General features: G+C 47.5%; 1 protein-coding gene across 1 annotated transcript; it reads left to right on the plus strand.

Annotated features, from left to right (window-relative positions):
- The first annotated feature begins 10081 nt into the window (after window positions 1–10081).
- Window positions 10082–13539, plus strand: LOC100193547 (uncharacterized). The gene is made up of 2 exons (NM_001138658.2): window positions 10082–10341; window positions 11504–13539. Exon 2 carries the CDS (start codon window positions 11584–11586, stop codon window positions 13240–13242), a length of 1659 nt encoding a protein of 552 aa, NP_001132130.1. The 5' UTR covers window positions 10082–10341; window positions 11504–11583; the 3' UTR covers window positions 13243–13539.

The raw sequence follows: 13539 nt of genomic DNA on the forward strand, positions 1-13539 counted from the left end.
TATTCCTCTCTATTTAGAGAGGCCAAGAGTATGGTTGTGGCTTGGGAGTTGAAGTGCTCGATTTGGGCTACCTCGTCCTCATCATAATCCTCATCCCCTATGGATGGTACCTGTGCTCCAAACTCAACAACATTCCATATACTTTTGTGGAGTGAGGTTAGATGAAATTTCATTAAATCACTCCACCTAACATAATCTTCACCGTCAAAGGTTGGCGGTTTGCCTAATGGAACGGAAAGTAATGGAGTATGTCTAGATGTACGAGGATAGTGTAAGGGGATCTTACTAAACTTCTTACGCTCTTGGCGTTTAGAAGTTACGGAGGGCGCATCGGAGTCGGAGGTCGATGTTGATGAAGTGTCGGTCTCGTAGTAGACCACTTTCCTCATCCTTTTGTGCTTGTCCCCACTCCGATGTGGCTTGTGAGAGGAAGATCTCTCCTTCTTTTCTTTGTGATGAGAAGAAGATTTCTTCTCCTTCCCTTTGTTGGAGGAGCTCTTCTTCTTCTCCTTCCTCTTGGTGCGGGACTCTTCCGATGAAGTGCTCCCGTGGCTTGTAGTGGGCTTTTCGCCGGTCTCCATCTCCTTCTTGGCGTGATCTCCCGACATCACTTCGAGCGGTTAGGCTCTAATGAAGCACCGGGCTCTGATACCAATTGAAAGTCGCCTAGAGGGGGGTGAATAGGGCGAAACTGAAATTCTCAAAAATAATCACAACTACAAGCCGGGTTAGCGTTAGAAATATAATCGAGTCCGCGAGAGAGGGCGCAAAACAAATCGCAAGCGAATAATGAAGTGAGACACGCGGATTTGTTTTACCGAGGTTCGGTTCTCTCAAACCTACTCCCCGTTGAGGAGGCCACAAAGGCCGGGTCTCTTTCAACCCTTCCCTCTCTCAAACGGTCCCTTGGACCGAGTGAGCTTCTCTTCTCAAATCACTTGGGAATCAAACTTCCCGCAAGGGCCACCACACGATTGGTGCCTCTTGCCTCAATTACAAGTGAGAGTTTGATCACAAGAAAGAATGTGAAAGAAAAGAAGCGATCCAAGCGCAAGAGCTCAAATGAACACTACAAATCACTCTCTCTAATCACTAATGCTTTGTGTGGAGTTGGGAGAGGATTTGATCTCTTTTTGCAATGAATGCTAGCTCTTGTATAGTGGTTGGAAGCTGGAAAACTTGGATGCTATGAATGTGGAGGTGGTTGGGGTATTTATAGCCCCAACCACCAAACTTGACCGTTGGTGGAGGCTGTCTGTCGATGGCGCACCGGACAGTCCGGTGCACACCGGACATGTCCGGTGCCCCAACCACGTCACCAGTGCCGTTGGAATCTGACCGTTGGAGTTCTGACTTCTGGGCCCGCCTCGATGTCCGGTGGCGCACCGGACATGAACTGTTCAGTGTCCGGTGCGCCGGTATGGGCGCGCCTGCCTTCTGCGCGCGCTGCGTGCGCATTTAATGCGTTGCAGGTAGCCGTTGGCGCGAAGGAGTCGTTGCTCCGAGGATGCACCGGACAGTCCGGTGCACACCGGACATGTCCTGTGAATTATAGCGGAGCATCCTCCGCGAAATCCCGAGGCTGGCGAGTTCTAGAGCCGCGTCCCGTTGGAGCACCGGACACTGTCCGGTGTGCACCGGACAGTCCGGTGAATTATAGCACGCTGGCTCTAGATTTTCTCGAAGGTGACGAGTTGGAGTTGGAGTTGGAGTCCTCTGGTGCACCGGACACTGTCCGGTGGTGCACCGGACACTGTCCGGTGGCACACCGGACAGTCCGGTGCGCCAGACCAGAGGAGCCTTCGGTTGCTTCTTTGCTCTTTTGTTGAACTCAATACTTGGTCTTTTTATTGGCTAAGTGTGAACCTTTTGCACCTGTATAACTTATACACTAGAACAAACTAGTTAGTCCAAAGATTTGTGTTGGGCAATTCAACCACCAAAATTATATAGGAACTAGGTGTAAGCCTAATTCTTTTTCACCACCAAACTCTATTAACTCTTGGGAAGAATTAGAGCAGAAATTTCATGAACACTTCTTCTCAGGAGAACGTGGGTTAGAATTGGCTGACTTAGCTTCAGTCCGACAGGGGCCTGAAGAATCGGTTAATGACTATATCCGGAGATTCCGGGACACTAGAAACCAATGCTTTCAGATCCATGTCGCAGAAAAACAACTAACAGGGCTGGATTTCAATGGGTTGCGACCCTACTTAAAAGAAAAATTAGATGGCACTCAATTCTTTTCGCTAGTGCACTTGCACCAGCGGGCTATGACCTGTGAAAGTCGAAGTAAGGAAACATCAAAATCGGCTAGTCATAAGATGCATCTAGTGGGATACGATAATTCGGACGATGAATCCACAGATGTTTACACCGCCGAATTGGTTTGGCTAGGACAGGCTAAACCTTCAGCGTGTTCTGCTTTACAGTCGATTCGAAAGAATCGACAAGAAGAAGTTAAGTTTACTTTTAATGTTGCCAAATGCGATAAAATATTTGACGAGTTACTGAAAAACGACAACATTAAATTAACTCATACTATTCCTCCTCCTGATGAATTAAAGAGGTGTGCTTATTGTAAGTGGCATAATTCCTTTTCTCATGCCACCAATGATTGTAATGTTTTTCGTCGACAGATACAATCGGCCATAAATGAGGGTCGATTGGCTTTTCAGGAGATGCAAGTAGACACACAACCCTTTCCTGTTAATACAATAGAACTCACATGCAAAAAGGTCTTGGTTCGGCCCGAAATGGCCGATAAAGGCAAAGGCAAGGGCATCGTCATTGGCGATCCTCGCATGACAGATTTATCACAAAAGGAGATTGCTCGAAAGGCTTCGGACGAGAAGGCTAAAAAGTCCAAAGACGCCGGGGGGGCAGGCACAGTTAATGAACCAAACACATCAGCCTAGCCCGAGCATCGTAGATGGTTCGGCACTTACGTGCGGACAATCTGGTGCTCAGACAAACGGTCCAGCTAACTCAGCCGGACAGTCCACCTATGACCAAAGGCGTCAACCTCTACACGAAGCAAGGAATAAGACGCAAGGTCGAAGCACATATAGTCGGCTGATCAAAGCCGACCCTACTTTTGATCAGTTGCTCTCCAAAAATGCTAGCAAAAAGACCGTTCCACGTGATCGGTCAACAAAGAAACCCCGGTCACCTACTAAAACGAAACGGCCGAACAAAACGGCCCAAAAGGCGACGCGACAAGCATCGTCTGTTCATCCTATGAGACCAGGGTACTTTCTACCCGTTTATTCATCGTCGGTATATTGTCCTACCCAAATGTGGAATAGCATGACGATGAATCCATGGTGCATGTATAGTCCCTTTGTCTATCCAGGCTGGGGGCACCTCCATTCTATTCATTTTGATCCATTGATCAAATGGTCATGGCCGAGAAAGATACAATCCAAAACGTCTTTTATACATTGGTGCTTTATTGAATGATCTCTATTTTGAAAAGCCGATGACTTACATCAGGTTTAGTTCATATGCTTTTGGTTTGTCAAACTGCACCAAGAGGCAGGGGGGCATATGTTGAAGGCTAAAATGAGCCTGGCGGACGGTCCGGCCCTGAGGCCGGACGGTCCGCGGTCCGGACTGTCCGCGGTGGTGGCGCGGACGGTCCGCACGCGCGCAGAGTCAGTTAGGGTTCCTAGTTTCTCGCGGGATTTGTTACCTAAAACCGCGGGATTAACTCGGGAAACAGTTGGAAACGGATCCAGACCTCCCCCTTTATATAGATGAAGGGCTACGACCGATTAAACCCCCAACAATCGATCAAATCCAGTCTATTACTCGTTTTTTACCTTATGCATTAGGAGTAGTTCTAGTCTAGTTCTAGTTTAGCCCCAGTTTAGCCTCTCGATCCCCAAATTCTCCGCCTCTCCTCGACTCTACGTCGATTAGAGGAGTCTAGGTCGGCATGCCCGAGCCTAGACAACTCCTAGGATCTCTCCTCCCCGACGGGGTCCCTCCCGGGAGCGAGATCCAGGCGCTGCCGGCGATCCTCCGCCGCCCCTGCGCACGCGCGGACCGTCCGGCCGTCAGGCAGGGAACTCGTGCTCCTGTACCAGGTCGCGGACCGTCCGGCCCTGTGTCGCGGACCGTCCGCGCCTGACCAGAGAGCACCTCCTCCTCACGCCAGGTCGCGGACCGTCCGATCCTGTGCCGCGGACCGTCCGCGCCTGGTCAGAGAGCACCGTCGCCGGTTCTTTTGAAGTGATTGACGCCTCCAAAAAGGTGTCAACATACTTTTTAAAAAGTATGTTGACGCTTTTTCGGAGCGCCAAATACTCAAGAAGAACCAGCGGCGGTGCTCTCTGGTCAGGCGCGGACGGTCCGCGGCCTGGGGCCGGACGGTCCGCGACCTGGCGCAAGGGCTAGGGTTTCCTGCCTGACGGCCGGACGGTCCGCGCCCTGGGGCCGGACGGTCCGCGCGTGCGCAGGGGCAGCGGAAGATCGCCGGCGGCGCCTGGATCTCGCTCCCGGGAGGGACCCCGTCGGGGAGGAGAGATCCTAGGGGTTGTCTAGGCTCGGGCCGGCCGACCTAGACTCCTCTAATCGGCGTAGAGTCAAAGAGAGGCGAAGAATTTGGGGATCGAGAGGCTAAACTAGAACTAGACTAGAACTACTCCTAATTGTACTGGAAATAAATGCGAATAGAAGTTGTATTGATTCGATTGTTGATCACAAATCGGTCGTATACCTCTCTATTTATAGAGGAGGGGGCTGGACCCTTTACAAACTAATTTCCGAGCTTATCCCATGATTTTAGCTAACAACCGTAGCACAAAAATCGGAACCCTAATCTGTTCTGCGCACGCGCGGACCGTCCGGCCCACAGGCGCGGACCGTCCGGCCTCAGGGCCGGACCGTCCGCGCGCTCAAATTGGTGCTCAACATATGCCCCCCTGCCTTTTGGTGGAGCTGAGCGAACCAAAAGCAACTAACTCGATGTTATCACATCGGTTTTCTTAGGCATCTTGCCACTTACTAGGATGGTACGCAGTGGTCTTGGTCTCGGACGTGACCCCTTTAGCTTTGATCGAACTGTCGGTCCCAACATCGTCGAGCGTCATACTGATCCTGACCAATCTGTCACCTAGCTTTTCCTAATTTTCCAAGTGTTCTGGTGTAGCTTCATAGTCGACCAGGTCTTCTCCTTGCAGGTCATCTTCCTCCATGGGTGTTGGCACGTCGTTGCAGGTGTCATGATTTATTGCGGATGAGTCGGCCTCAGGGGTCGGACGGTCCGTGCCCTGTACGGTTGGTCCGGTCTTTATAGCCGGACTGTCTGCTATACCTGCAAAGAGCTGCACAGTTGCTGTTTTATTTTCTGTCTTTATGGTCGTTTGATTTTCCTCAACGGCCTTTGGTCTCCATCTCTTTTGTGGTGGCGGATACTGCGGATGTGTGTCATTGAATATTTTTTCCGCCTCCTTCTCCTGATTCTCCTTTGCTCTAAGGCGCTGTAATTTTTGCTTTTGCGATCGTGTCAATCCCGATGGGCACCATCGGGGCATGGAGTATTTTGGATCGACTATTTTATTGACAGTCGTACTTTCTTTTTTGTTTGTGTTGGCCGATTCACCAAAAATCATCGGCCCTTCGTTATTTTGTTGTACGACGACATCTGTCGTTCCTATTTTAATGACGTCTCCCTTTTTCTTACTGTTGGAGGTTGTAGCTGTATGCCCCCTGCCGGATTAGTCAGCCTTTGGGGCCGAATTGTTCGACAATCTTGCTAGGCCTGTGCTCGTGGACCAGATTGAGGGGCTCTCAATCGGTCTTGTACTGGAGGTGTCAACCTATTGAATACAGATGTTTGGGGTGCCCCCCAAGCGGGGTACTGTGGCATCCCAAATGGGTATGGTGGCATGCCCCACATTTGATTTGGGACGTATGGTGGAGGTATGTATGTGTATGAATATGGCATAGGTGGATATGGTGGTGGAGGTGTCCATGCAGGTACGTTAGGTCTTAATCGAACATTATGACCTCCCGTCCTTTCCGATTGGTGTGGTGGTCCAATAGGCCTAACCTGCCGTCGTACCTGGGTGGGTAAGCGAGGTCCCTTTGGTGGCCGGTCGCTGGGGCCAGCCTTCTTTTTCACATATTTAGACAATAATTGATCAAGGTCGGGCTAGATTTTACCAACCGACCAGTTGCCTTGAACGTGTTAGTTTTCCACGTACCTTTTTCTGGTCATCGTGATTTGAAGGTACATGGTCGCCGTGGCTCTTCGACGTTGCCGGACCGTCCGCCGGAACGCTTCGGACCGTCCGGTGATGTTACGGACCGTCCGCGCCTAGACACCGGACCGTCCGTGATGCGTAGTATGGGTTCTTGCGCATATCCCCTTGTCTGTGCTTGCCCCCAGTGCTGGAGTTTGTGATGGTTACCTTCAGTGTCTCCCCTCCATCAGGAGTCTTCTCGGCCATCACTTTCCTACAAGAAATTTTGTTGTTTCCATCGGCCTCCCGTGCGTTGCCGATGATGACTTCTTTGTCTTTGCCCTTATCGGCCGTGTTGGGCTGAATTAGGACCTTTTTGCCATTAAAGTCGATCACATTCATTGGGAAGGGCTCCGTGTCCTCCTGAAATTTCAATCGTCCCTCGTTAATGGCCGATTGGATTTGTCGTCGGAACACATTACAATCATTAGTGGCATGGGAAAATGAGTTGTGCCACTTGCAGAATGCGCGACGCTTTAGTTTGTCGGCAGGTGGAACGATATAATCAATTTTAATGTTACCATTTTTTAGTAATTCATCGAATATCTTATCACATTTGCCGACATTAAATGTAAACTTAACCTCCTCCTGCTGTTCATTCTGAACTGACTGCAAGGAGGAGCAAGCCGAAGATTTGGCCTGCTCGGGCCAAACTATTTCGGTAGTGTAAACTTTCTTTGGTTCATCGTCCGAACTACTTTGATTGTGTTCTACTATATGGACATTATGATGAACTGTTTTGACTAGTTCTTTGCTTCGGCTTTCACAAGCCGAAGCTCTCTGATGTAATTGTGCTAGAGTAAAGAACTGGATGCCTTCTAATCTCTCTTTTAAATAATAGCGCAATCCATCAAAGGCTATTTCCGCCAGTTGTTTATCTGTTAAATGAATTTGAAAGCATCGGTTTCTCGTATCCCGGAATCTCCGGATATAATTACTAACTGATTCATCCTTTTCTTGTCGTAGAGCCACTAAGTCTACTAAATCTAGCTCATAATCGCCAGAGAAGAAATGTTCATGAAATTTTTGTTCTAAATCTCCCCACGACAAAATGGAATTAGGAGGGAGCGTGGCATACCATGTGAATGCAGTCCCTGTTAAAGATAATGAAAATAAACGCACACGGAATGCTTCGATGTCGGTCAATTCTCCTAACTGTGCTAAGAACTGGTCTATGTGCTCACGCGTGCTCTTTTCTTGGTCACCCGAAAACTTTACGAATTCGGGTATTTTGGTCCCCTGTGGGTATGGGAGTCGGTCAAACTTGCTATCATAAGGTCTCCGATATGACTGCCCCTCGGGGACTATACTAACTCCGAGCTTATCTCGGAACGCCCCAGCTATTTCCTCCCTTACTATATCGATGGCAGCCGGTGGGAGACCACCGGCTCTTTGATCCAATATGGGTGAGTTTGTTTGGATGTTGGTGTGTTGTTTTCCTCCCCATTGGTTTGGGTTTTGCGACGCGTTAATGCATGCCCTATGAGGCTCATAGGACTGGCCATTCCTTTCTGGCCTTCTAGGGGCCGGAAAGTTCTCACTCTCACAGGTTTGATAGATTATATTATGATGCTGTTGTGTCGTATGGTGAGATGGGGAGTCTAGCTGGGACGGATACGGAGTGAGATATCCATCCTCCTTAAAAAACACTGTGCCGGACCGTCCGGTTAAATACGCGGACCGTCCGACATTATATTCGGGATGTCTGGCGTCATACGCAGACGGTCTGAATGGGTTATCTAGGGTTCGTATGGCATGTGGCGGCTTGGGTGCAGGTCTCGGTAATTCGCTTCTAAAAATAGGATCAGCCGTCGCTGGCCCGGACGGTCCGCGCCCATGTGCAGACGGTCCGGACATGCGCAGATCAGCAAATTTATCGTCGATGTGCGTGGGAGGCTGTCGTTGCCTAGGGTACATGTCCATCGGCATCCCATAAAGGGGTTGTGACTGGTCGTGCCAACCTGTAGCCGATGAATTATGTGTGTATTTCCTCCATTCAACCTCGTGCGAAGAAAGATTTGCCGTAGTAGACTTATCAAGCGCACGCACTAGATGTTTATGATCATTTTGTATATCCCCTACGATACGCTGCAACTGTTCTCGTTGTTCGTCTATGTAAGCTTTAAGAGATTGGAGTTCGTTGGTGCTACTTACATTGGGGATATCTGGTGTGGGTCGGAACGAAGCCGGATCCGTCGCCCGATGTCGGACGACCTTGTTGTTCCTGTCCACTTTGAAGTTGGTCAAGAACTTTGCTTTTGCTTCTTGGATCAGCTGCTCCTGGCGCTCCTCGAACAGGAGCTGTTCTTCCGCCGGCAAGGTCTCCCATGTCGGTGTGATGATATTGCTGGTGGAAACCTCAGAGCTATCTTTTGAACCGGCCATTGAGGGCCGATTTGATAGATCTATATGTGTTGTCCCCAGCGGAGTCGCCAAAAAGTATGTTGACGCTTTTTCGGAGCACTAAATACTCAAGAAGAACCAGTGGTGGTGCTCTCTGGTCAGGCGCAGACGGTCCGCGGCCTGGGGCCAGACGGTCCGCGACCTGGCGCAGGGGCTAGGGTTTCCTGCCTGACGGCCGGACGGTCCGCGCCCTGGGGCCGGACGGTCCGCGCGTGCGCAGGGGCGGCGGAAGATCGCCGGCGGCGCCTGGATCTCGCTCCCAGGAGGGACCCCGTCGGGGAGGAGAGATCCTATGAGTTGTCTAGGCTCGGGCCGGCCGACCTAGACTCCTCTAATCGGCGTAGAGTCGAAGAGAGGCGAAGAATTTGGGGATCGAGAGGCTAAACTAGAACTAGACTAGAACTACTCCTAATTGTACTGGAAATAAATGCGAATAGAAGTTGTATTGATTCGATTGTTGATCACAAATCGGCCGTATACCTCTCTATTTATAGAGGAGGGGGGCTGGACCCTTTACAAACTAATTTCCGAGCTTATCCCATGATTTTAGCTAACAACCGTAGCACAAAACTCGGAACCCTAATCTGTTCTGCACACGCGCGGACCGTCCGGCCCACAGGCGCGGACCGTCCGGCCTCAGGGCCGGACCGTCCGCGCGCTCAAATTGGTGCTCAACAATGATCATCCTATATGTTTCTGGTCTTCACCATTGGAATATTTATAGAGAACTCTGTTAAAGGCTATAGATAAGAGAATTTAGGATAGAGAAGCACCTTATAATCATCATCATTGTCTAAACCTGTTTCAAAAACTTTTTACAATAAACACATGAGATGCACCTATCATCAATAAGTATCATGAGTATCCATTACCTAAAAAATCAATAAGGATCATGAATACATCCAATAAAAAATGTATGTTGAATTGTTATTAGTTGCATCTTGTACTTTGTAATGAAAATTCTTGAAACGCGTTTATTGAGACATCATTTAGATTTTTTGGGATATTTTCCTAGGGTCAAATATTTTTTTGAAGCTTTTATAAGTATGTTCATGAGGTCTAATTTTTTTTTATTTTTTGTCTAGATTTATCTCTTTTTCTTAAAATTATATCTTAGAGACATATTCCGTGATTAAAAAAACATTATCATGTGTTCTCTTCGTTCTTTTTATTTATCGTGGTTTAGTATAAAAATGAACTAACGGACAACAAATAATTGATAACGAAGGTATGTTTCAACCAAAAGGAATAAAATCACCTGGGAAACTAAGCCGCATAGAAAGGTAATTTATAGAAAGGTTATTATTGTGAGTAAGATATCTAGTTTCAAAATTCAACGACCCACGAGGCCACGCAACGCAATTTTTTCCTTGGTCACCGAATACCTCTGCTGGGCTTTGTCTGTGTCTCAGCATGTCCGGTTCGACGACTCGTGCCAACGGCCGAACCAACTTAGCCACAGGCCACAACACAGCCCACAGCCCACATTGTGGAGGCAGCGGCGGAGCCTTCGCCGGAGGAACTGGGGCCACCGAGGTAGTTGGTGGTGGGAGCCTGGGAGGGCTTGCAAGGGGCGAAGGAGGTCGACGCAGTCTACAAGGTCGTCGGGGAGAGGGAGATCGACGTCCTCGCGGCCCGGTGTTGCCGCTGCCTGGTCGCCTCGTCGGTAGCACCAAGCGCCACCTAGGTGAGCTCGCGTCAGCCTCCCTTCGCCTCCTCCTGAGATCCTCTGTAGGCTTAGCTGGCTATTATGGAGGCAAAGTGTGATAGAAAGCTGGAATTGTTGTCAAGTGTTACAGCCAATTCAATTAGGACAAATATCTCATTCTGATGAGGCAGAGTGGCACATAAGCATCCAAAATCGTATTGACAGAAACATCTCGTGCGCGTATTGGATCTTTAGCTGTCCTGAGTACCTGTGAGTTGTGTCCTAGGACTATTTTGAGCCTTTTTAGATCCCTGTTGGCAAATTCTAGATTCAGGTGAGAAGTGGGGGTGCCATTTTGAGTCCAAAATGACTAGTTATTTGCGACCTTCAGTACCATCTTGATTATTTTGGCATGCAACTCCACGTACCACTAGCAGCATAAAGGTAATCTATCTGTCAGATAAGGCCAGGATCCCACAATTGACTAGATGTTGAGTTCAACTTTACCTTGATTCAACATGTTTTTATCAGTCATGGAAGGAGCCAATAACCAAGAAAGATGTGAATCTCTTGTTATCATCATTAATTATACTTTGGTATTTGGTAGTACCTTTTACTTGCAGTTGATGTAGTTCTGTGACTTACGAAATGTAATATGTATGCTACCTTGCTTCGGTAAATTGTTCTTGACTAAGACTTTGCCAAAATTCATGAAACAATATTCAAATTGTTGAATTGTAATAGTAACTAAGGTCTGAAGCTGCCCAGATATTAGGCTGGAAAGGGTATACTGCATCATAAAACCAGACCTCTTTCTCTTCCTACCTTCGTATAAGCTTATCACACTTATTTTACCTGTGAGCCATGGAGTGAATCAGGAGAAGCTACTTTTTTCAGCTCCTAGCCCTCAATTTCATTCTAGAGAATCACGTTACAGAACCAGCGTAGAATTACTTCTCTGGAAAAAAGTGTTTGGCAGAGCTTCTTGTGGATTCAGCCTGGAAGTTGCTCTAGGAGCTCTGCGCCTCTGCCAAGCATTTTGAAATTACATGTTGTGTGATGCTCTAATTTTTTTCTAGAGTACTTGTAATTTTCTAGCCATGGAAGTCTGTTTGATACTTTTGCTTAAACAATTACTGGCCTAGCACAATTAGCCTAATCTTTGACAGTTTGACTTAACTATACTGAATTTATGATGCAGTTATACTATAAAACCAAACTTGTTTGCGCCTTTGGAATGTGCACACCCATGGGAATTTTTCTTGATGGTCCACTGCTGACATGCACAGACATCTCTTCTACCTCTGCCAATTCAAAGGCCATGCTGTTATACCAGCAGTAGCTGCAACGATTCAACTAGTTGTGGCAAATTTCGGCACATCCCCAACACTCGAGATATCAAGAAAGCAAAGGTGTGCTAACCTTCAAAATGCATTGAGAATTTTGGACCTTGTACCATCCAAGCATCATCATGACCAAGAGGAAGTTCCGTCACATCACCGCCTTATCAATGGCTGTATGGGTGACATCTCGGGAGTCCAATCAAGACTGCACACTATGCGTAGGGGTAAAGAGAGCTTTGCTAACTCAAACTCAAATCAAGCACAGCCTAAACACGGTAACATTGTCTCAAATAATACCTCGGTTTGCCCCTCCATAACTAGACTCACAAAGGAAGACATGTTTATGCAAATTGTGGAGTTACATAGGAGGGGACAAATCAGTTCAGATGCATCCATTTTGGCATCTGCACTGAGTTACTGTGCTGATGAGAAAACTCTTACCACAGGTGTACAGTTCCATGCTCAACTAGTGAAAGTAGGATATGTCTCATCTATCCCCATTGGCAGCTCGCTGATCAGTTTTTATTCACGATGCAGCCAATTGGAAATTGCTCATCGGATTTTCCAAAATATGACAGCAAAAAGTACTGTGACATGGACAGCATTAATTTCTGGTTATGCCCAAGATAATCAGGTCGAACCATGTCTCCATTTATTTGCACTGATGAGGCAGTCTGTGTGCAAGCCAAATGACATCACATTTGCAACTATCTTGAGTGTCTGCACTAATCATGCATTTCTTGTACTTGGTAAAAGTGTGCAAGCCCTACAAATGAGAATGGGTTTTGGTTCCTATGTGCATGTGTCCAATGCATTGATATCAATGTATGCAAAATGCGGGAGCATTGGTGAAGCACGAGCTGTATTTGAGAGCATTACATGCAAAGACCTGGTCTCTTGGAACTCCTTGATCTTTGGATATTCACAGCATGGCCTTGCTGAGCATTGCCTATACTTGCTAAGAGAAATGGAAGGACATATAATACCGGATGCAATCTCCTTCCTAGGTGTGCTCTCATCATGCCGGCATGCATGCCTTGTGGCAGAGGGCCGACGCTGCTTCAGGGCAATGATTGAACATGGAGTAATACCAGAGATAGATCACTACTCATGTATGGTTGATCTTTTTGGCCGTGCAGGACTGCTTGATGAAGCATGGGATCTGATCCAGACGATGCCCATGCCTCCAAATGGTGTCATATGGGGCTCCCTGCTAGCTTCCTGTAGGCTGCATGGGAGCATTTCGATCGGCATACAAGCTGCAGAGCACCGTCTAAAGCTGGAACCAAGTTGTGCTGCAACTCATGTCCAGCTAGCGAATTTGTATGGGAGCATTGGGTGCTGGGATGATGTGGCAAGAGTGAGGAAAGTGATGAAGGAGAGAGGGCTGAAAACAAATATCGGGTGCAGTTGGATAGAAGTTGGCAATAAAGTTTATACATTTACAGCAGAAAACAGATCAAAGAACCAGGTAAACAATGTCCTAGTTGTTCTCGATTGCTTGCAGTCACATATGGATCACAAGTATGATATACTGATTGAGGGTCTGGATTGGGATGATCCTGAACATATAAAGTTGAGTTTAAACAATATATAAATTTGAAGATCATTGCCCGCCATGTTCAGCTTCATTTGAAGAGGCACTCAATAGGAATTGACATGTGTCATTCACACCTCAAATATCTTCAATCTCGATGTAACATGTAAGTTTAACACCTGTGTTTGAGCATTTGAAAAGATTTGGTTTGCTCAGTTTACTTTCATCTGAGCTACTGCTGATATCCATATTCATTTTGTACTAAATATATTTTTCACAATTGAAACCTCTGTATACAAGAATGCATGTTCAATCTCTTGAGTAATGTGCAGTTCTGCATGGAAGATGATGGGCAAT

This window comes from Zea mays, chromosome 10, assembly GCF_902167145.1.
Source record: "Zea mays cultivar B73 chromosome 10, Zm-B73-REFERENCE-NAM-5.0, whole genome shotgun sequence".
Classification (NCBI taxonomy): domain Eukaryota; kingdom Viridiplantae; phylum Streptophyta; class Magnoliopsida; order Poales; family Poaceae; genus Zea; species Zea mays.

What these genes read in the sequence shown, in the direction of transcription:
- LOC100193547 (NM_001138658.2), top strand. Translation starts at nt 11,584, where the DNA reads ATGCACAGACATCTCTTCTACCTCTGCCAATTCAAAGGCCATGCTGTT.